The sequence below is a fragment of the Rhea americana genome, unplaced genomic scaffold, assembly GCF_003343005.1.
Source record: "Rhea americana isolate MKP2758 unplaced genomic scaffold, rheAme1 scaffold_64, whole genome shotgun sequence".
In the NCBI taxonomy this organism is placed as follows: Eukaryota; Metazoa; Chordata; class Aves; order Rheiformes; family Rheidae; genus Rhea; species Rhea americana.
In genome coordinates, this window is record NW_028186801.1 from 4,180,740 (window position 1) to 4,203,157 (window position 22,418).

The window sequence follows — 22,418 nt, forward strand, 5'->3', positions numbered from 1 at the left end:
GTAATTTTCTTAGCTGCTTTAAGATCACTACCATATGAAGAATACTTACACAGATAATAGAAGGATAACAAATACAGAATGAAAACTTTGGCATTGAAAGATTAGCATTAAAAAATTGCAAAGTGRAATTTAGAACAAGGGAAAAATATTTTAAATGTAAAAAATACGTAAACTTTCGAACAGCCATCTTGAATCATGTCATAAGAAGTTCTGAAAAAATTTTGTGGTAAGAGAAAGGAAAGACTGTGCCAGGACCTGCTACAGTGTGAAACATCTTTAGAAAAAACACACAAGACATATCCCAGCCAAGAGAAAACAGAAAAATCTGCTTCTAATTTCTCAGAAAAGTCCAGAGGATACTACCATAATTACCATTTGAAAAATTATATTCAAGTAATTCCAGAGGAATGTATCAACGGAAAGCAACCTCCCTTCAATCTCTCAGGAGAAGTAGGGAGTGGGCTATCTAGCCTCATGAAAATCACTCAGATTTCACAAGTGATGAATTGCAAGGAAACTTCAGCAATTTCCCAGTTTCTTCCTCTTGGTCATTACCGCTACAGAACTTAAAGTTCTATTGAATCCACCTTTTCTTTGTTTTTCTCTCAAAAGTACAGAGAGGAACACATCACAGTACCTCTATACCACTTATTTCATTCTCATAGCTCATTCTGTGGTAGTTCTATGTAAATTTGCATTTGGGGGTATTTTTTTCTAATTTCATCCTCCTTTCTTCTTCAATTAATCCCAAACATTTACTACTGCACTTTTGATGGCACCAGAGATTGCTAAAACTGTTTCTTAAAACTAGGCTCTTACCTTCAAAGAACTGCTGCAAGGCCTCATTTTCTCCCACCACATCCATGGCAAGGCAGAAGTGTTTTACTTTTCTATCACTTGAAGAGTTCCACTGGAAAAGAAAAATTGCACTGTCTCTCTTTCAGATGACTACGTAAGTGCTAAGGAATCCACTTTTTGCTGAAAGTTTTAACTCCCTTCGCCCCAGCTAATTTCATTCTTTCATAACTAATGTCACAGGCACATTTAAACTCTGCTACATGTCAGGAACTTAACAAGACCTGAGGCAAGGTGAAGGGGACATGTTTTCTTCAGTTCAGTACACGCAACGTTCCTCGTTTTAAGGACCTTTGATCCCAATACTGCCCATGATTACTCATGCGCAAAAAAATGCAGTAATAAAAATTACCTTGTCTCTGTTCTTTCGTTTAGATGATGTAATTAATACTATCGATTAAACTGATCAAAAATGCAAGAGCAAAGCCATCACTGGTTTCAGCGTCCGCACAATCCCATTTAAATGGCTCCAAGTATCAGCCTATACAATTGCTTAAAATAAAGGAAAAAAAAACACTTAATCTCATATCATACTTTGATATTAAAGAAGCAGAACTGCCTAACTACTGTAACAAAACTAAAATACAAATCAACTGCTTGTCTAAGGTACGTTAAAACATATGGAAAATCTGAAAACTGAACAAAGGTCTTTTAAGGTTAGTAGCAAATGCTAATTCACATTCTCTCAACTGATCTTTGTATAGTGCAGTCTGCTCCTGTTCTGTCTCCTCTTAACAAACAAAYAAACAAAAAAAATGAAAAAAAGTAACTTTTTTAGTAGGTGTCTCTAAGAGGCACTGGGTTATAAACAAAAGTGTCAGTATAGTCAAGAAACCTGAAAAAGCCATTTTCTAAAGGAGTTATATTCATTGGACAAGTAACTACAATGCAAACCCCAGCTATCTGTAGTGGCACAGGTTTCTCATGATAGGTAGTTTATATTAAAAATACATGAAAGAATTTGGGGGAAGGGACTCAACAAAAACAAGCAGATCAGTATTTATAAAATGGTCGATAGCTGAGCCATTACCACTCAAGATATGGTACATTTCTGCAGGCCCTAGCTATAAGAAAATAATCTCTGCATAATAAACTTGTGGATACCTTTCAAGTCTTGACACTATCATTCATAGCCAGAACCCCTTTTTTCCCCTGCTTGCATGAGCATCACTTGTAAAGGATTATCAAGTCAGAATAGCAGCAGCTACCAGGTGTCATTTAACTACTGTTACCTGATCCTGAAAAGCATTTGATTTCAATACGTAAGCTAAGGAGTCATAATGATTTGAGGCATTTAAGAAGCATTTATGAGTGTAACACAGAACATAATAGCAGTCTGTTTTCCAAGGCTAGAACCAGACTACTTTAGCTTAGGTGAAGTAATAAACTTCTAATAATGATTAGATTTTTTTTTCCAGATTTCTACAGCAAGATATAGTATCAGCAAGTCATAGACAGATAAATGTTTCATCAGCAGTGAAGTAGTCCACGTTGTACATATTCCATTACTAATAAAAGATTAAGGTTCAATTGTTTCTCCTAATTTTAACATTGAAATGACTGGCTAAAACTAACACTCACAGAGTGGTTTCAGGCACATATGTGTACAAGCAACACATATATGGTATTAAATTTTGCTGCTCACTCTATTTACTTTCATAAAAAGGGAAAACATTCCAGTAAGATGTAGTGACAAAGTGCTATTTTTGTCTAGAAYCCCTCATTAAAAACCCAGTAACCACTAAGATGCTTCTTGAAGAACCAACTATATAAAACTTGCCTTTACTTTTGATGCTTGTGAGCTACCTGCCAATGCTTTAATATCTATAATYGAGAAAAGGCTGTCAATCAAAGTCAAAATAGTAATTTTTCCAAAGGGATTTTATGACGCCATTTACTACATACTGTGCTTCACATATCCTAATCAGCTGTCTGATGTCAGCTTGGAGTCCAGGTAAAGTGAGAGGACTAGCTAAATGGCACTCGAACAGAAAAAGCATTCTTCCTAAAAAGCCATGATACTTTTTCAGGTTCCTTTTTGTAGTCAGTTGTGTGTGTGAGGAAACAGATAACATTACAAAAGAACTATAATCAGCATATGAAACTCATGTAAAGGATATTTTATAGGTGCGAGAACAGCCATGGGAAGTTGATGTTTAACACTGCAACTTAGATTGTCTGCAAAAACCAGACAAAAAATTAATTTAAAGGAATGAAATTACTAATGAAAGCAAGTTAAAGRAGAAGAGAATGTTTTTAGCAATCAGAAATGGCTCTGGACAGATTTCTAAACTCTAARTGAGGGTCAAAGAGTGAAAATGTGATTTTATTCTTCCTTGATGTGTTTGAAAAGCACACTAGCTTACATAGACAACATCCAGATGTATTATGCTGTTGACTCATCRTAACAGGTTTTTCCTCTTACATTGTTTTTAAAATGAAAAATGTAGACAATCAGCACTTAAATTCCAAATTCTCCTAATTATTTGTCCGGTAACCGTATAGTGATACATGTATCTAACACTTTGGTGAGGACAAAATGGCAAGCATTCATTCACTCTTCATAAAGTCTTCTCAGCATCTTACAGTTTGGAATGAATCCCCTCCCTAAGGGAGGTTTACATCATTCTGTATCGCAAACAAAGAACAGAAGACAGACACCACTTCAGACTAACATTTATTTAATCAGAAGTTTTGYTTTCAACTGTAAATTACGATCACTAATACACCTGCAAGTGCTTACCACATTTGTTCAACTATCATATGTAAGCATATATAGCGTTAGTCAGTTTAAAACAATCACAGTACTTCTTAGTGCAATCTGAAAAAAGATAAAGATCTTGGACCCACTTTGTGGAAATAAATATCAAGTGACAAAAAGATTCAGCCATTTTAGAGTTATGTATATTAAACGAAGTTCACGCATGCGCAAGAGTAAAAAGATTTAGAGCTCTTCCTTGTAGTAGCCAAGTTTTGCTAGTGACATTTCTCTTCTCAGCTGCATAACTTCCCAGAACATCTGATCCACTAAAACAACAAAAGACGTAGAAATGTTATTAACATAATGAAAGTTTTTTCAACTGAGATATACAGTCTGCGTCACAGTACATTAACATCAATTCTGGAGTTTCCTAAGCTAACATCTGTAAAACCAGAATCAATGCATGAAAGCATTAATAAACTTTGTTAAAGCCAACCAAGCAATAAAATATTTTGAAAATTATAAGAGGGTCCTATAAAAAACATTTTGGATTTTTGTTCCCTAATTAAAAAAAACTATCAGTATTTTATCAGCTTCAATTATTTGCAGTTTCTCAATATTCAATTTCCATGCCTATCATTCTCATCTTCTGTAAATTTAAAAGACTGTACAAAGAAAAAGAAATAGTATAATTTGTAAGATAAGCAAAAATTGTTTCATCACAGAACCTGTGACTTTGTTGAAATACTCCCAGTTGTAATCTTTCTTCCTCCCTTTTCTTTCTCCCAGTAATCTGACTGCAGCAGTGAATTGGAGAGTGGGGAAAAAGATCTTTTTAAATTTCATCTGTATTTTGCCAAACACAATATGCATCCCTCAAGCTTCTAGAGTCCACAGTAATATAAATCAGTTAACTACAAATTGTTCAAGACAAAATAATTTCTGTGCAGCCAAGATTATGATGTAAAATGAATCCAAAGACTAATTTGTGCAAGAAAAAAGGTCTCCCCTACTATATTTCAAAAAGCACTTTAGGAAAAACGAGATGTGCCTCGATATGATGCAAAAGTGGAAGCACATGCAATGTATAATGCAGACAACTATCGTGAGTGTTCACATTCTAAAGGTGTTCTTGAAATACTTAGAAAGCTACAAATGCAAATTCTTTTTTTTCTTTTTTTTTTTTTTAATGATAAAGGTAATTAAACTGGGTTTGGGGTTCCAGTTAAAGTCAAAACTTCTTGAAGAACAGAATCATAGAATCAGTAAGGTTGGAAGGGACCTCTGGAGATCATCTAGTCCAACCTCCCTACTCAGCAGGGTCACCCAGAGCATGTTAGACAGGGTTGCATCCGGGCAGGCTTTGAAGATCTCCAGAGAAGGAGACTCCACAACCTCTCTGGGCAACCTGGTCCAGTGCTCTGTCACTCTCACAGGGAAGAAATTCCCCCTCACGTTCAGGCAGAACTTCCTGTRSTTCAAYTGCCTCTTGTCCTGTCACAYGGGACAACTGAAAAGAGTTTGGCCCTGTCCCCTTCACACCTTCCCTTCAGGTACTCGTACACATTGATAAGATCCCCCCTCAGTCTTCTCTGCCCCAGGCTGAAGAGGCCCAGCTCTTGCAGCCATTCCTCATAGGGCAGGTGCTTCAGCCCTCCGGTCATCTTTTCAGCCCTATGCTGGACTCTCTCCAGTACCTCCATGTGTCTCTTGTCCTGAGGAGCCCAGAACTGGACACASYACTTGAGAAGAGGCCTCAGCAGAGCTGAAGAGAGGGGCAGGATCACCTCCCTCCACCTGCTGGCAACACTTCCTAATGCACCCCAGGAGACCATTGGCCTTCTTGGCCACAAGGGCACATTGCTGGCTCCTGGTCAACTTGTCATCCACCAGCACTCCCAGGTCCTTCTCTGCAGAGCTGCTCTYCAGCAGGTCAACCCCCAGCTTGTCCTGGTGCCTAGGGTTATTTCTCCCTAGGTGCAGGGCTCTGCACTTGCCCTTGTTGAACCTCAGGAGGTATAAATATTTTTGAAAATATTGAAAACACTGACTAATTGATGGAAAGAAGAAAAGTGTCTTAAGTATTAGCAAAGTAAGTTTTTAGCTGAAACTATACAGGCTCTTCTAGTCAAAATAAAAGACGGACAGTCTTATAAATATAAACCAAATTAAAGCTAAAATAATGCATTTTCAAGACTTTATTGTTGACCTAACACTGCAGAATCATCACTAATCTGAATGCTGTAAAACAATTTAATGTATGAAATAAGTGACTTTTTGGTTAATTCACTGGAAATAATTCCCTTTGGCAAGGAAAGTTAAAAGCGTTATTTGTATGAGGAATTGTGTGTCAATTTGTCACCTCAGGGGTACTTCAGGTTAGAAATGCAAAGAAAGGATATGGTTGTAGCTAAAATCCTGAGCTCTTGAAACAGGGAAAGAGATTACTACAGGTAAGGTAGATCAAAGTGGGACTATTTGAACGGGTTGGGTCTATCCAAATTCTAGATGAAACAGACCTACACAGACTCAGACTGGATGAATGAATGGCACAGACAGCCATAAACATTACAATGCTATTTTATTCTACTTTCAAAAAAATGCCACTGAACACTAAAAAATAGCAATTTTAAAAGGTGAAATTAAAAAAGAAAAACTATTAACAAAGGACTAATGACACTTTTTCTACTCTCTGAAGTGCTTAAGTAAATGTAGAAGCCTAAGAGGTACAGTGTGTTTCAACAAAAACTTGAACTAAAAGCATTATCTAACAACACTTGCCTTTATATTTCTTGACTTGGACTTGAAATGTGATTAAACTGTGTACAGCTTAAACACAATCAAACCATCTTAATTTCCTTTTATAATGATAAAAAGGAAAATAGCCTTGCAAATGAAGACCAATCGCTACAACTCCAACACACAATAGATTTTAAAATTCTATAGTTAAGTAATAAAGATGTATAATTCACACATTTTCACAGCCATCTTTTTTTTATATGGACATTTTACTGAAGCCAAATAGCACAGTTAAGCAAATTTCTGAATTATTAGCCCAGACAGGAATTTAAATAGGCAGCCGTTGGATATACTAGCCAGACAGGAACAAAGCAACTGTGGTAGGGAAGAAAAAAAAAAAAAAAAGCATGAAGCAACGGCAGCAAGAACATGTTCCCCTTGCTGAAGGGCAAAAGGGGAAAGGGGAGGAAGTCTTACATTATTCATATACATAACATATCCAGCTGTTTAACAACTGGAACCCTGATCAAGAGACTTTACAATGTCACAGCAAAGACCAAGAATTCATTTCTCAGCTGCACTTAGATAGCTGCTTAAAATTTGGTCTGTTTTATTTTTTACAACTCAATCTGGAACTGTTGTCATTCTTCTCAGTTCTCCCTGAAAGTCTGATAAGAAGTGTTCTGTGAATTTTCAATGCACCAAATGAGAAAAGAGACACTGACACACCAAGAGAGTAAGAAATAAAAATATCGTCCAGGTCAAACCAAACTGAAGTTTTTTAGTCTCTCTAATCAACACAACACTTTCAAATGAAATGACATTTTATTGACTACAAAATTCTGGAAGTCAGTTTCAGGCGTTAACAACATAAAACAATGGAATTGAATTTCTAAAATGAGGTACTGTGAGAAAAGGGCAGGAGAGAACTGAATCTGAACYATCTCCATTTTCTGTGAAAAAGCTTAATTTCTTGAGTACTGTGTGAAAAACTATCACCAACTCCTCCCACCACAGTTTTTCATAAAACTTCTCACTGAACAGCATTAGARTTGTTACAGGTGGACTAAAATCACTTTCTTTGCTGTTAAAAGCTTCACAGGTCAGAAGCAGAGTCAGAGGGATATCACCAACTTCTAGCAATTATTACAGTACAAACATGGTTTTCCTGTAATGTTACATTAGTGTTGTTGTGCACAGGTAAAAAGTTTTAGGCAAAAGTACTACTTAAATTGCTACTTATATCTGCAATATTTTTGCTACTCACCATCTTGCTGCTTCAGAAGTCCTTGTTGGATATATCTAATATATGTAAAGAAGTTGCACACAGAAGTAATCTGAAGCAATATAAAAATAATGGCAGTAAATCTCATATGTTATATAATTGCATGGAAAAATAATTACTACTGAAACAATAGTAGATCTACTTACTCTGTAACGACAGAAAGGAGAAATGTAGTAATAATTGCTTGAATCTCCTAATTTGATTCTATGCTTGCATGACTTACTTTGTCCACTGAGAGCACATTTCCTACAAAATATAAAGTTTGCATAATTTAGCAAACAATTCTGACATTAATGTCTGAATACCTGCACATGCTTAAGACTAACRTAGTTAATTTATATTGGGACAGGTATCCCAGTTTGATTTCATTTTATAAGTTATTATTATATTTGGTTGCTAACTATTCAAGTTCCACAAGGATTAATTTTAACACTGCTGCACTGTGAAATAATTTGATTTTCAAATCTTTAGCTCCTGCATATTTGATCAATTCTGATCATATACCTCTGCATACACTAGTTCAAGTTGGCTCAACCCCTTTGAAACAGAGGGATCATTAACTCTTCATATGTGAAATAAACAGTTCAAATTATCAGTTGATGCCAACATTTGAACAGAAGATTTCTCTTTGATGTTATATCCTACCATAAAAACATCAGCACTGTAGAATAAGTCAATTCTCTAAAGGCTGTGCAAGATGCATTCTARAAGACCAGCTTCGTATTTATGCCCAAATTTAAATTGCACTTTATATTCAGAGTATGAAAGAATTTCAGGCAAAAGGCAAGCAGAAAGTCAAGCAATAATTCTTTCGATTGGCATTATAAAAACTGATGGTAAAATAATCAAATTCACTTTTTCTAGTTTATTGCAGTTATCACACTCACAAACAAGGAAAGGTCACTAGTCAGCAGAAAATCTTCCAAAACACAATATGAGAAAAAGCACATTAAATTTCAGATATTTTCTCCAATATTCTTCAGGGAGGGGAAAAGAAGTTCTGCACACCTCTGATAAAACTACCATTAATACAATCTTAAATGCAAATAAACCAATAATCTGATTTATTTGGAATTTCTATATTGCAACCTCTCAGATGAACTAGGTTGCTATAGTACCCACTGTTTGACTGTAAATGCAGTCATATGGCTGTCAGAGTGCACATAGCTGTCCATAACAATTTATGAGGATTGGCAGCAGCACATTGATCCAAGGAATCCTGCAGTGGCTCAAACAAGCTGATCTACATTTCAGTCAAGCTTTTTCAAGACAGACTTTCAATGCTAAGAAAATAAAGCCCTTTATTCCTCCTTGCCATAGAATTATCTTCTATATTTTATCTTCCATCACACCAGGTTAAATGCTGGCATGACAGTTGCTACTAATGACTCAGCTCTGTGCTGTACAGAATACATGCAGCTCAGTGTTTTGTTCCCCACTGGGACAATTACTCAAATCCTGTGGGGACCCAGCTGTCTTGCTCTAAGGTAGCACTTAAAACACATCATCACAAAAGTTACTGAATGGTGCCTGTATGTCAAGAACCTTTCTTCACTATTATCACAACTCCCTTCCCTTCCTACCACCTTATTTTGCAGTTGGGCTATTATACAGTATTTTACGCATCTGTTCCCCCCCTACACAGGCAACTATACAAGAAAATAACTCCATCAAGAACATTATTCAAATTTGTTATTATTTATGCTGCTTTTCTGTACTATGCTACTTAAGGAACATTGTTTCAATTTAAAAAATTGTGGTTTTCACTTTAAAAGTCAGAACTGTGAAACTCATTCTGATTACAGAAAACTGGAACACCTGTGTCTCATTAAGTGCCAGTAATATTTAAAGCACAACTGCTGTCAATTTACACTTAAATACTGCATATTCCTTAGCTATTATTTATCCACAAGCAACAGACCAAAACTTTGTCACTAAATAACAGTTGGAAAGGGGAGGAGGAACTAAATTTTTTTGGATATACTTTATAGTAACTAAAGTACAATTTGTATGCAGGTATTTCTAAACAGTTAACCTATAGCCAACCAACTGTTTAAGACTATGTAAGTTTTAATTACGAATTTATCTTGGATAGCACAAAATCAGTTAAAAATCTCATGAAACTTTTGAAGGATCATAGAATCAGTAAGGTTGGAAGGGACCTCTGGAGATCATCTAGTCCAACTCCAAATGAGTGGCCCATACAGGGATCAAACCCATGACCTTGGCATTATTAGCACCACACTAATCAGATGCAAATGAGTACCCTGGTCTGAGCGAATACTTCCTCAAGTCAAGATGTACAGAAGTTGCTTGAACCACAGTGATTTTAAATCAATTTGCCAAATGCTCTTTAACAACATATGATGTGTTTCAATGACTTCTAGYTGTCTGCATTCTCCACTGCATTCATGGAATACATGTCATAGCCACTATCTTGGAACTGAAATCAACATCCCTTGAGGGGCTCCATTATTTATGGCAGGCCCTTCTGATGGAGGGCTGTTACAGCTCAAAGTGCACCTTCCAGTGACAGGAGCAAGTTGAATACATGAATTCCAGAATTTGCCAGCTAGAAATGATCAAAGTCATAAAAAGTCATATGATCAAAGTCATAATTTTAAGCAGCAGCTTTAAAGGAAGAGTAAGAACTTCCTTTGAAGCATGTTAAAACATATTTTTAAAAAAAGACAATGGGAACAAGAACTCAATAACAAGGAGTACCAGAACGAAAAGAAAGAAATCTCATGTCAAGTGGAAACAAGCAACATTTTAATGGAAACTTTCAATTAGAAAATTGAGTTTGGCCAAAACAAGTCATTTTGTCCAAAAGATATCCAAAAAAAAAAGATCAGGCTTTTTCAAAACTTGAAGGTTCCAGACTGACACTGGTTTTGCTTAACCCTAACATATGCTGAGGTACACTACAACCCTCCTCTCTTCCACACCTRTCAAAGCCCTACTACCTCAGCCAAGTTTCTCTCATCTAACTTAAAGCCTTCGTCAGTGCCCTCACACAAAGTCTTGCCTCAGATTCCACTAGGATCATCCTACTTTCATAATCTTCCCTCGTTATTCAACCACACCTCATGCTATGTTCAACTCACACTCATCTCAATTTCAATCCCTCTTCRTTGTATTGCTTCTGCTCACGTTCAGAGGACTTGCTCTATGTATTTCCTCTTAAATCTTTCATCTGCCTTTGCCAGTGTTATATAGCTCCTCAATTTCTTACACCATATTCTAGTTGTGGTATTCAGTCTGTACTACTTCATATCTATTTCTTTCATAGTGCCTTCTATGCCATAGCCCCTGTTTAAGTATCAGGATGATCATCTTTTAACAATCATGTATTACAAGTAAAGTAAACAACTCTCTCAAAAAAGAAGTTTCTCTTGAAGGCTTGTTCTGTATTAGGCTTTATTTTTTTTTTTGGTAGTTTGATTTCCCCATAAAATTTTGCAATAGTACTCTTGATATCTCAGACTTTAGGAAAGATCTACAAGTTTAAGATATACACATTTGAATGAGATGATCAGTTGATAGCAGTTTTCTCAACTCAAGAGTTCTCACATGGGTCAAGATATCCCTTTTGTCTGTTAGCTTAACCTACTTTGGTCCCCCACATTCAACTGCAGAAGCTTTCACAAATCGAACAGGTTGCAAGCCAACAGGTTCAATGCTCAGAGTGTTGTTTTCAACAGCTTCCAGAACAGCTGAGGCCAACTGCAAGAGAAATTTAGAAAGCAGTTAAAACAGTTTAGCATTAGCCATTATTCTCAAAGTAGTGATTCAATTATGAATCAGATTTGCCTTATATGCCAGTATAAGCAAAATCAGAAAGGTCCCATGCCCAGATTCAAATTTTAACTATTTGCTCTCCAAATAACTCTGCCTTTCATGAGGCAAGATAACTGCCTTTACAGCAGAGTACATAGTCAAGCAGGAATCTCATGGGCTAAGGCCCTAGAGGGAAGGGGGGTCCAGGAGAGCTGGCTAGTATTCAAACATCACTTCCTCCAGGCTCAAGAGTGGTGCATCCCCATGAGTAARAAGTGCAGCAAAAGGGGCAGGAGACCTGCATGGGTGAGCAAGGAGCTCCCGGTCAAATTCAGACAGAAGAAGAAAGTACACAGAATGTGGAAGAGGGGACAGGGTTCTCAGAAGAATTATAGGAATGCAGTCAGAATATGCAGAGATGCTGCAAGGAAGGCTAAGGCCCAGTTGGAATTGAGTCTGGAGAGGGTCATTAAGGACAACAGGAAGGGCTTCTTCAAATACATCAGCAGCAAGAGGAGGACTGGGGAAAATGTGGGTCTGCTACTGAATGGGGCAGGGGGGCTGGTGACAAAGGCTACAGAGAAGGCAGAATTACTGAATGCCTTCTTTGCTTCTGTCTTCACCGCTAAGGGCAGCCCTCAGGAATCCTGGAGCGTAGATGTGAGGGAGAAAGTCTGGAGAAGGGAAAACTTTCCTTTGGTTGAGGAGGATAGGATTAGAGACCTTCTGGGCAGGCTAGACATCCACAAATCCATGGGCCTGGATCAGATGCACCCATGAGTACTGTGGGAGCTGGCAGATGTTGTTGCCAGGCTGCTCTCCATCATCTTTTATATGTCCTGGAGAACTGGAGAGGTGCCTGAGGACTGGAAGAAAGCCAGTGCCACTCCAGTCTTCAAAAAGGGCAAGAACCACCACCCAGGAAACTATAGGCCAGTCAGCCTCACCTCCATCCCTGGAAAGGTGATGGAACAGCTCATTCTGGATGTCATCTCCAGGCATATGGAGGAAAAGAAGTTATCAGAACTGGCCAGCATGGATTCACAAAGGGGAAATCATGCTTAACCAATCTGATAGCCTTCTAGGATGGAGTGACTGGCTGGGTAGATGAGGGGAGAGCAGTGGACGTGGTGTACCTTGATTTCAGCAAGGCTTTTRACACTGTCTTCCATAACATCCTCCCAGAGAAGCTCAGGAAGTGTGGGTTAGACRARTGGACARTGAGGTGGATTGAGAACTGGCTGAAAGGCAGAGCTCAGAGGGTCGTCATCAGTGGTGTGGAGTCTAGTTGGAGGCCTGTGGCTAGTGGCATCCCCCAGGGCTCAGTCCTGGGTCCCACCCATCCTGTTCAACTTCTTCACCAGTGACCTGGATGAGGGGACAGAGTGCCTCCTCAGCAAGTTTGCTGATGATACCAAGCTGGGAGGAGAAGCTGACACACGAGCGCTGKGCTGCCATTCAGAGAGACCTGGGCAGGCTGGAGAGTTGGGTGGAGAGAAACCTCCTGAGGTTCAACAAGGGCAAGTGCAGRGTCCTGCATCCAGGGAGAAATAACCCTAGGCACCAGGACAAGCTGGGAGTTGACCTGCTGAAGAGCAGCTCTGCAGAGAAGGACCTGGGAGTGCTGGTGGATGACAAGCTGACCAGGAGCCAGCAATGTGCCCTTGTGGCCAAGGCCAATGGTATCCTCAGCTGCATTAGGAAGAGTGTTGCCAGCAGGTGGAGGGAGGTGATCCTGCCCCTCTCTTCAGCTCTGCTGAGGCCTCTTCTCAAGTGCTGTGTCCAGTTCTGGGCTCCTCAGGACAAGAGACACATGGAGGTACTGGAGAGAGTCCAGCATAGGGCTGAAAAGATGACCAGAGGGCTGAAGCACCTGCCCTATGAGGAATGGCTGCAAGAGCTGGGCCTCTTCAGCCTGGGGCAGAGAAGACTGAGGGGGGATCTTATCAGTGTGTACAAGTACCTGAAGAGAGGGTGTGAAGGGGACAGGGCCAAACTCTTTTCAGTTGTCCCATGTGACAGGACAAGAGGCAATGGACAGAAATTGAACTACAGGAAGTTCTGCCTGAACGTGAGGGGGAATTTCTTCCCTGTGAGAGTGACAGAGCACTGGACCAGGTTGCCCAGAGAGGTTGTGGAGTCTCCTTCTCTGGAGATCTTCAAAGCCCGCCCGGATGCAACCCTGTCTAACATGCTCTGGGTGACCCTGCTGAGTAGGGAGGTTGGACTAGATGACAAAATGACACAATATACCTTCTTATCTTGCACAAAGAAATAAAATATAGCTTTTTTTTGAAAGCTACATAGTTATTGAAACACAGCTTTAAAAGAAAAGCATTCAAAGAAATAAAACCAAGCAACAAAGAAAAAAACAACAGGTAAATGCAACTTTAATGCAATGGYCTTGCTAAAACATCATCTTCATGAAACAAAGGGCAGCCTTCCTCAGCATTTCCTGATCTTAGATCTTTATAAACACACAGCCTTTAGACACTAGTAGCATGTTAATTTTTTCACAGGCCTCAATAGTTGTCCAAGGTTTACTGTTTAAGTGTAGCCAAATAATATACTGTACATAATTCAAAAAAGTAAAGTATTTCAAACATTCTCTGCCATCTCTCAAAAGCAAAATAGACCATTACACGTGCACACACAAGACTACCAAGAGTTAATGTAAWGCTTCAGCTAGTCAGACAACTGTACTTCCAATTATTCAAAAACATATGCAATTATTGTTTAAATTAAGCCCACATCAGTTGATATTCAAAAGCAAAAYAGGAGTAGGACACTACAAGCACAACATCTGGAAACAGTAACTGATAACTGACAAGTGCTGGAAGCCTCATTCTTTCCTTAAGAGAAAATACAAGTCTATAGTAATTGTATCACCACTGAAGTAGAAACAACAAAATTAAGTTGTGGGGGAAAAAAAACAGGATGGCCTAGTTAAACAAGCTGTAGAGGCAAATCAATTCCTGTAGTAACAAGATAAACTTTTTAGTGTGAGAGGTTCATATGCTGCTTTATACCAACAATAGTGAATTAGCATACAATAAAATAGAGCATGTTCCATGTAAAGYTTTTCAGTTTCTAAAAAATTATTTCCTTTTTCATTTTCTTATAAAAAAAGTTGCTCAATAATAAGGACTAAGCAGAAGATTTGCAGCTGGAACCAATTCCACATTATTCCCAGTCTTTTATCTGTATTGGGGGGCCAGGGAGGGACAGGAAAAAATCACAAGTTAAAAAAAAAGTCACATCATTGTTCTCATCTCAAACTGTCCCTCTTAAACATTAAACACCAAAGTTGAGTTCTTGCAACTCAAACCTCCGTTTAAGAAAGAGTCCCAGTAGTGCTTTCCAGCTATTGTGATTGATAAAGAGAAAATATGTCCACAAAATCAAATACATTGTGGTCTCTACCACCCTCTATGTAAAGCAGATACAGTGATAGGACAATATTTCTACAAAAATGCATCTCAAATGTCAGGAGAACACCTTCACATTCCTACAGGAATGTCCTACTACATCCATTCCCTCAAACATCAGATTCAGCCAGACAGCAGTAAAGCCTAAAGAAAGGGTAAGACAGTCCCTACCTGAAAAGGCTGCATCTGGAATAGCAAGCAAAGAAAATCTCAATACTCCATACTACGCTACTTCAYTGTAAACAGTCCCACTGTAATAAAACGAAGAATACTTCACATAAAAGCATTTTTACTGCAGTCTATTATTGGCTTTATGCAAGACATTCAAAAAAAAATGTCAGTGACAACATTTAGACTACATTACCTCACTTTTTGAGAAGGTTAAACATGGAAAAATATCTTCTYGATAGATTTTGTCCAAGAAAGGGCATGTTCTGTCCATAGTAGGCTCATCCTTCCAAGATCTGAATTCATTATACAGTGACAGGTCAGCCTAAMACACAAAGATTCACACATTTTAGTACTGTAGTTATCACAGCAGTTTTGAAAATACATAAACATCCTCAGATAAACAACAAGCATTAAAACTAAATGCTTTCCATTGTAYTGTGAAAGAATGCTACTGCACCCCAGCTATAAGCACCTTCTTAAACCTGCTCTCCTGAGACTGTAAACATGAACAATTCAAAATATACCATTTTCAAGGTGCAGACAATGTATTCATTGGTGACCATGACACTAATGACAAGCTGATTACGTCTCCCTCATTTCCTAAGCTTCCAGGACAGCTTTGAAAATGTACCAGCTATTGTTTAACAGACAAAAGTCAATAATTTGTTTCTTTGTACATCTTCATTACAATTCTTTAGTCCATGTGTTTTTATGAACCACAAAGAAGCAAGGAAATGTAATGAAAAAAAAYAACTGAACCCTGGATATTTTGTATATTCACACATTTGAATGTAATATATTGCTATCTGAATGCAAAAAAAGAATACACATCTAATAGTAAATGTACTAACACAGGAAAACCGGAATTCAATACACAGATCACTTAAAACTTTACTTTTATGCTCCATTTTACATCAAGTCCAAACTTCCTTCTACACTATGCTACAACAGGAAGGGGAATATATTCACTTGGCTGCATATTAGGCTCCTCATTTGTGAGCTGACTTCCCCACAGCTCCTACAGTCAATGGAGAAATACTAAAAAACACAAAATCATAACAGCAGTTATTTGCATTAAAAAAAACAGGAGTAAGTACGCTCTGTATTTAGAGGAGATGGTTTTATCTGATATCTTTGAAAACACCTTGTTTTGTTATCTCTCTGTGATAGTTTTCTGGTGGGAATGCACATACCCAGTCTAGTATTTAGGAGACCAGTACTAAGGCACTATTAAAGTCAATGGTTCCATTAAGAAAAACCCTATCCCTTAAGGTGAATGCCCATTAGTGTCCAGTACCCGCTAGGCACTCACAGAGTGCATCTGGATTCATTTCACCTGACAAGAATCCTATTCACGAGTGCCAAGACTGCTCCAAAATGCAAGCCAAGCCCAGTGGCAATGACTGCTTCTGAATCACACTCCTAATCCAAACTAAAATACCAACATAGGCCACCCTCCCTCCACCCTCCAGAGAATCATCATCATCCTGATGTGCAATGACTACTCAGACTGAGCTTGAGTCTAATGACACATACCTTCAGCACCTTTCCCCTCCAACTGTTTGTTAAATCCCTTTCTTGTACTATGCAGGACTACACTCTTGAAAGTCAAGATCTGTGCATCTGCTCACTGTGAGGCACTATGGGAGCCTACTGGCATAAAGGAGATAAAATCCAGGTGACAGTGTTGAAGTGATCTAAAGCCATATGAAGAGATATAAGCAGGAGGCCAGTAAAGTCAAAGGAATGAAAAACAAAAATTATGAGATACAGCAAGGATAGGAAACAGAAGGTCATGGAGAAAAAGTGTCCATAGAAATGGTGGCAGACAGTCATACAGAATGAAAAAAAAAATGACTGCACTTCTGTCAAGCACAGAGAAGACAAACAGATTATTATGGCAGGAGAAGCAGATCCTAATGCTACTGCCTCTGCAGACTGCTTAGGTTGCCTCTCCACTCCAGAGAGTACTGAGATACAAAGAAAGAAAATAAAAAAAAATAGAGTGAGGATGAAAAAAAAATTTTTAGAATAAAGGAATATTTAAAAAATCCAAATACCAACAAATATTAAGTTTTTACAGTATGCATCTTAGAAACCAAATGTGATTTTAAAGTTTTGTAACATTAAAAACAAATAGTGTAGATGAGGTACTGTAAAGGGAAAACAAATCATGCTAGAGGTAACCCAATTAAAAAGATCAGTATACTCCTTTGAACCAACCTCCTTCAGTGTTCTATTCTTCCCTAAACACTTTCCTCTTTGAGCTTTCACCACTTCATCATTTTCTTTTTATATATATATACACATATAGATGTATAGATGTGTGTGTATATATATATATATGTATGTATGTATATAGAGGTGTTCTTTTGTTTCGAGAGGGAGAGAGGGATTGAAAAAAAAACTACAAAAATTAGATTGACAAATCTGTTTACCGTGAGACTCTTTGCCTGAGTAATTTGCCTATTACTCAGGTATAATCAGAAACAACTATCTTAATTAAGCTAGTCCATAAATGCTCTGGTTGCTAAGTCACCAGCCTCATTGTATACATGAAACTCAATAGGTGTAACTTGCTCCCTAAAGGAACATTTCCCTACCTTCAAGCCCATCTCAGATCTGGCTTTAAATTGAACATCATCAAGATATACTGGCAAGGAAAAAAAAAAAGCCATTTTCAGTTTGTTCTATATGATTCTACGTATTAAAATGCATTTCTCATTAACTGATTTGGTAATTTTCTATATTTAACTCAACTTCCCCAAACCATGACTTACAAAGCAGCTGCCTTAAAATTGCTTGATGAACATAACTTGATGCTCTTCCTTTCTGATCTATACTTTGTGCACGCTGTATATGCATCTTCTCCCTGCCTTTGCTTGCATTYCCACTAGATCAAAGTTCTGATTACTTGCAATTAAATATACAGCCAAAAGCAGTTACAATCCTGAGTTTTTAAGGTTTTAATTTTACAGTAAATGATTAAGATAAACATCGGAGAAACATTTCAGTTCTTTGAAAAACACCATTGCAGCTATCATTTATACTGAGTCAACGTTACCTGCCTAAAATCCATGCAGCTACTCAGCTTGCCTAAATCCTGTTGATGCCTACATTCATTAAGCAACCATCTACTTATCTTGAGGCTACCCACACATGCTTGATAGTATATTTCTGGGAATCCACCACCTTTGTCTCCCCTGCAATTTAGAGTGGACAATCACTTGGACATTGCCTGTGTTCCACAAAAAAAAAAAAAAGAGATCTGAAAATTGATATGGTTTCATCGAACATCTGGAAAGGGAAAATTCCAAGTTCTGGAATCTCCAAGAGGGTATCACTGTCACATCTCCCACATCCTAGGATAACACTGCCATCASAAGGCCACTACTTACCCCCTGAACAAGAGCATTCTTTGCCTTTCCTTCTGAAGCTCAGTCACTCTAAAAATCAGGAGAACAGCACACAAGTGTGGAACTCAGTGATGAGAGCACTTGGCAAAAAAGGGGGCAGAACTGGAGTTCCAGACCCAGCTCCCAGAAACGCATAAACATTTACACTAGGCCAGCAATAAACAAGAGCAGTTCTGAGAATAGGGAAGATAAACAAAATCACATAGTATTGGATAAAATAAAGCAATAAGGAACATTAAGTCTCCCTGCTTACAACTGAGTGTCCTATTATGCCAGTGGTAGTCTTGCCTTCTTCACCCCATGGTGCACTCCATTAAGTATTCTCACTCAGAAGAGAAAGACTTGACTCTCTGTGGCTAGAAAATCCAAGTATTTCTACTGATTCCTTAGTCTGTCACTAGAAGAAATAGTCACCTATCTTAAGCAGACTGGATTAGCCTCAGAGAGTTTCCTTATGCAGCCAATAAAAAGGAGACTGAAAAAGAAATACAGATCAGGTAGACTGGACCTTCTGCTGCACATCCTTCACATGCATTTTCTCTCCACAGGGAATTGGGGAAATACCATTTTTTCCCCTCTCTTGCCAGAAGCATAAAATGTCACTGAGTTGTGACTTCAATGTGATGCTTACAATGTGACTGGTCTTTCTAAAGAGCAACTGAGATTCAATTTTGAAGTGAAAACTATTTTGGATACCAYGTAGGATGTAAAGCTTTTGAACAGAGCCTTGAAGATGTCTTCCATTTTCTAGATTTAAAGGCACATACTATAAKTGTGCTTAACGACAGAAGTCAAAAGAAAGTATAAAAATGGCCACAGTGAACCAGATTAAAGATCCAACTAGCCGATTACCCTCTGACAGTGGCCAGCAGTGACTGAGGGCTAGCTACAGAGTAATATAGTGGTATTTCTTCATTATAGCCTTCCAACTTATAGACATCTGTGGTTTAGAAGCTTCCTGAGCCAAAAAATCATGCTTGTATCTTCTACACATCTTCATAGGCTTTTCTTTTGAGAGTTTTCATGATCAAATTTTGAACTCATTTATATTTTTTAGTCTCASCACCTTGTGACAATGAGTTCTAAAATTTAGTTTTGTGCTGATTTTTCATTTTAATTTCCAGAGTGTTTTCACTATTAGCAATAACACTTATTTCACCATTCATCTTCCCCATGTCACCTGTGATTGTATACATTTTTTGCTCTACCTCAGACGTCTCTTTCATGACAGAGTCCTAATTTCTCTCCACATAGAAGGATTTCCATGGCTTTGAATGTGTATGTCATCCTTCATTTTCATTACATCCTTTCTGAGATGGACATATCATAGCTGCATGCAGAATTAGACATATGCATTTACAGTGTTTGTACAGCAAACACTGTACATGTGTTTTTGCTTTGCTATTTAGTGCCTTTTGTTTTGCTATTTATGATAACTTTGCCTTTTCTGATGACTTCTAAGGATATGTGGGTCTTCAGCCATCACTGAGCACGGAGATGGTGTTTTCACAGAATTATCCACAAGGACACTACAGTTGGGATTTTCTTCTGTGCAGTGTAGATAATTGAGACTACAACTCATGTCTACTAAGGCTACATTTTTCACTAGATGCTTTATTCTTCATTTATTGATTTTCAATTTCATCTGCTGCTCAACAACCCAATTAGTATCATGAAATCCCTTCTCAACTCTTCAGTCATTTTTTGCTTCTGGGGACATTCTGAGGACACGAGCACCAAACTGTCACCTCAGAATTTCCCCATTTTCAATGACATTTACAAGTAGATCAAAAAAAATCATAGGTCCCTGTGGGACTTCAATGATAACTCTCCTCCATCTCTCTAATAARTTAGCATCGATTTGTTGTGTTCACTCCTCCCCTTTTCATCCATTAGTGACCTATAAAACAATTCTTCTCCTATGACAATTTAGTTCAAGAAGCTTTGGTGATAACTTTTTTTTTAATTTAAGTATTTCAAATTTTATCTCATTCTCCTCCTCCAAAGACTTAAAAGTAAAAAAAGACTTAGAAAAATCACCAGTTATTGGTATTTAAGAAACTTTCTTCCATTGATGACAAGATATCTCTGTAAGTATTCAGTACTACATGAAATTTAACACATAGGAGATTACTGTCATAAAAACAAAACAAAATCAGCTTATTAGAAAAAAACAACAATCCTTGCATTGTTACCTCTTTACAGTCTTTTACAATTGGCTGCATCATGGTGAGATCCTGATGACTGCCACCCATAGCACTACTTGTACTCTTGTTTCTCGCATGCCCTTTCTTAAAAGGAGCTTTTCCACCAGACTGAAACTCTTTAGTTGGAGATGTCGGTGAAGTAGACAGTACCAGTGTTTTCAATGCTGCTACTTCTGCCTGAAGAACATCAATCTTGAAAATAAAAATATAAAGTCATTAACAGACTATATCATATTAGGGCAAGAACATGTTAAATCATTCAACAAATTCTGGTTATCTTCATTCAATTCATTTTCTAGCAGTACTAGCACACATGCCTATGCAATTGCACACTGTAGTAACACTGGCTTCCCATGCACCTGGTTTRCTATCTGAGAATGCTGTTGAAACACCAGTTGAGCATCCATAGGCAACACGGAACAATTAATACATTTTAAAAACATATACTTGCAAGGTTCATTTTTACATCTATCATTCACACTTTAGATTCAAAGTCACATGAAAAGACAAAGCAAGAAAGTTCAAAAACTCACCTTTCCCTGTGCTTCTTTTAACTGTTTTTCTGCTGCAGCTTGTTTGACATTAGCTTCTTTAACCATTTTGTGTGCTTCCTGTAAAAAATGTTTAGATAGTGTAAATACTTTGCACAAATTTACCAGATCCACTTAAACTAAGGAGAATATCCTACTCCTTTGTTTCATGGATATTACTTGTGATTAGTAAGTTGTGCAACAATCCATTGGAATTACTTGCATATCCCCAAAATACCTACAAATACATTAATTTGGATTCATCACTGGGCCATCAAGATCCTTTTTCTTGAGCTGAGCCCAGATTCAGCAAATGAGCAACTCCACCCATTTGCAGCAAACCCACCTCTAGCAGAAACAATACCCGTCAGGAATGCCAGGCTCCAGTCACGCTTCAGTGGCTGCCAACTGAAGKTCCTTGACCCCCGAAGAGAAAGACTCAAACCAGTAACAACAAAAGCAACATAGGCACAGTAGCACATTCAAAAAAACTGCACCCTTCTCCTGGCCAAAATAACCAGTTTTAGTCAACTGTAAATTTCCGCATGAAAAAACTGGTCAAATGATTATGAAGCCTGCATTCTTACCATCAATAAAACAGGCAAAGTAAAAGCTAAAAATAGTTTATGGATTAATACGCATTTCTTAAACAGGACAGAAAAGGAAATACTAAAAATAATCCAGGTAAGCAAGCAAATCAAGAAGAAAGTGTAAAAGGACCAGATTTTTTTTTAAAAAAAACATCCTTTTACCTCATACCTCTAAGCCTTCTGTCTACAGAATGTATTTGTCTAGGCCCTGATCCAGCAGTTTGTTGCCTGTGATCAAATTACTATTCTTTCTTAGCATTTACTGAAGGCAACACAACTAAAGGATCAGGGCCACTGACTAAATTACTTGGGATAGGGATCCTTCTTATATCTGTAAAGCGCCTAGCACGTATCTGGACGCTATATAAATAAAACAAAAGTTAATATATCACCATACCAAAAGATCTGGCTCCCACTGGCATACAACACAACTGTATAAGATGAGTTTAAGTCTCTTAAATAATAACAGACACATGCAGGAATGTGAAGATACACATTTATACAATGTGTACACATACATTTAACACTGACCATGCAGTTTGTCTAGGGATGCACCTTTGAAAACAAAGCATGTTACATTCCCAACACTAACCGTGCAATCATGTAACATACACACCCAGCTGTACAAAATAGGTCTTGATCCTCCATTGGGACACACTAATATAAGCTCCAGCACCCATTTATTCAGATTAGAACATGAATCCAAGGGCTGTAGA

The 22,418-nt window shown here is 37.9% G+C and overlaps 2 protein-coding genes across 3 annotated transcripts in view; both read right to left on the reverse strand.

Annotated features, from left to right (window-relative positions):
* MYRFL (myelin regulatory factor like) overlaps positions 1-865 on the reverse strand; it is a 42,196-nt gene extending 41,331 nt beyond the window's left edge. The window contains exon 1 of the mRNA XM_085320526.1: positions 820-865. Coding sequence (XP_085176652.1) covers positions 820-865 — 46 coding nt within the window. The remainder of the gene's footprint in view (positions 1-819) is intronic.
* A 2,654-nt stretch (positions 866-3,519) lies between these two features.
* Positions 3,520-22,418, reverse strand: part of RAB3IP (RAB3A interacting protein) — a 35,572-nt gene continuing 16,673 nt past the window's right edge. For both annotated transcript variants that reach the window (XM_085320477.1, XM_085320478.1), the window contains 7 exons: positions 21,116-21,193; positions 20,571-20,774; positions 15,153-15,281; positions 11,194-11,306; positions 7,727-7,826; positions 7,563-7,632; positions 3,520-3,882 (listed from right to left, as the gene is read on the reverse strand). In XM_085320477.1, coding sequence (XP_085176603.1) covers positions 3,800-3,882; positions 7,563-7,632; positions 7,727-7,826; positions 11,194-11,306; positions 15,153-15,281; positions 20,571-20,774; positions 21,116-21,193 — 777 coding nt within the window. In that variant the 3' untranslated portion in view covers positions 3,520-3,799. The remainder of the gene's footprint in view (positions 3,883-7,562; positions 7,633-7,726; positions 7,827-11,193; positions 11,307-15,152; positions 15,282-20,570; positions 20,775-21,115; positions 21,194-22,418) is intronic.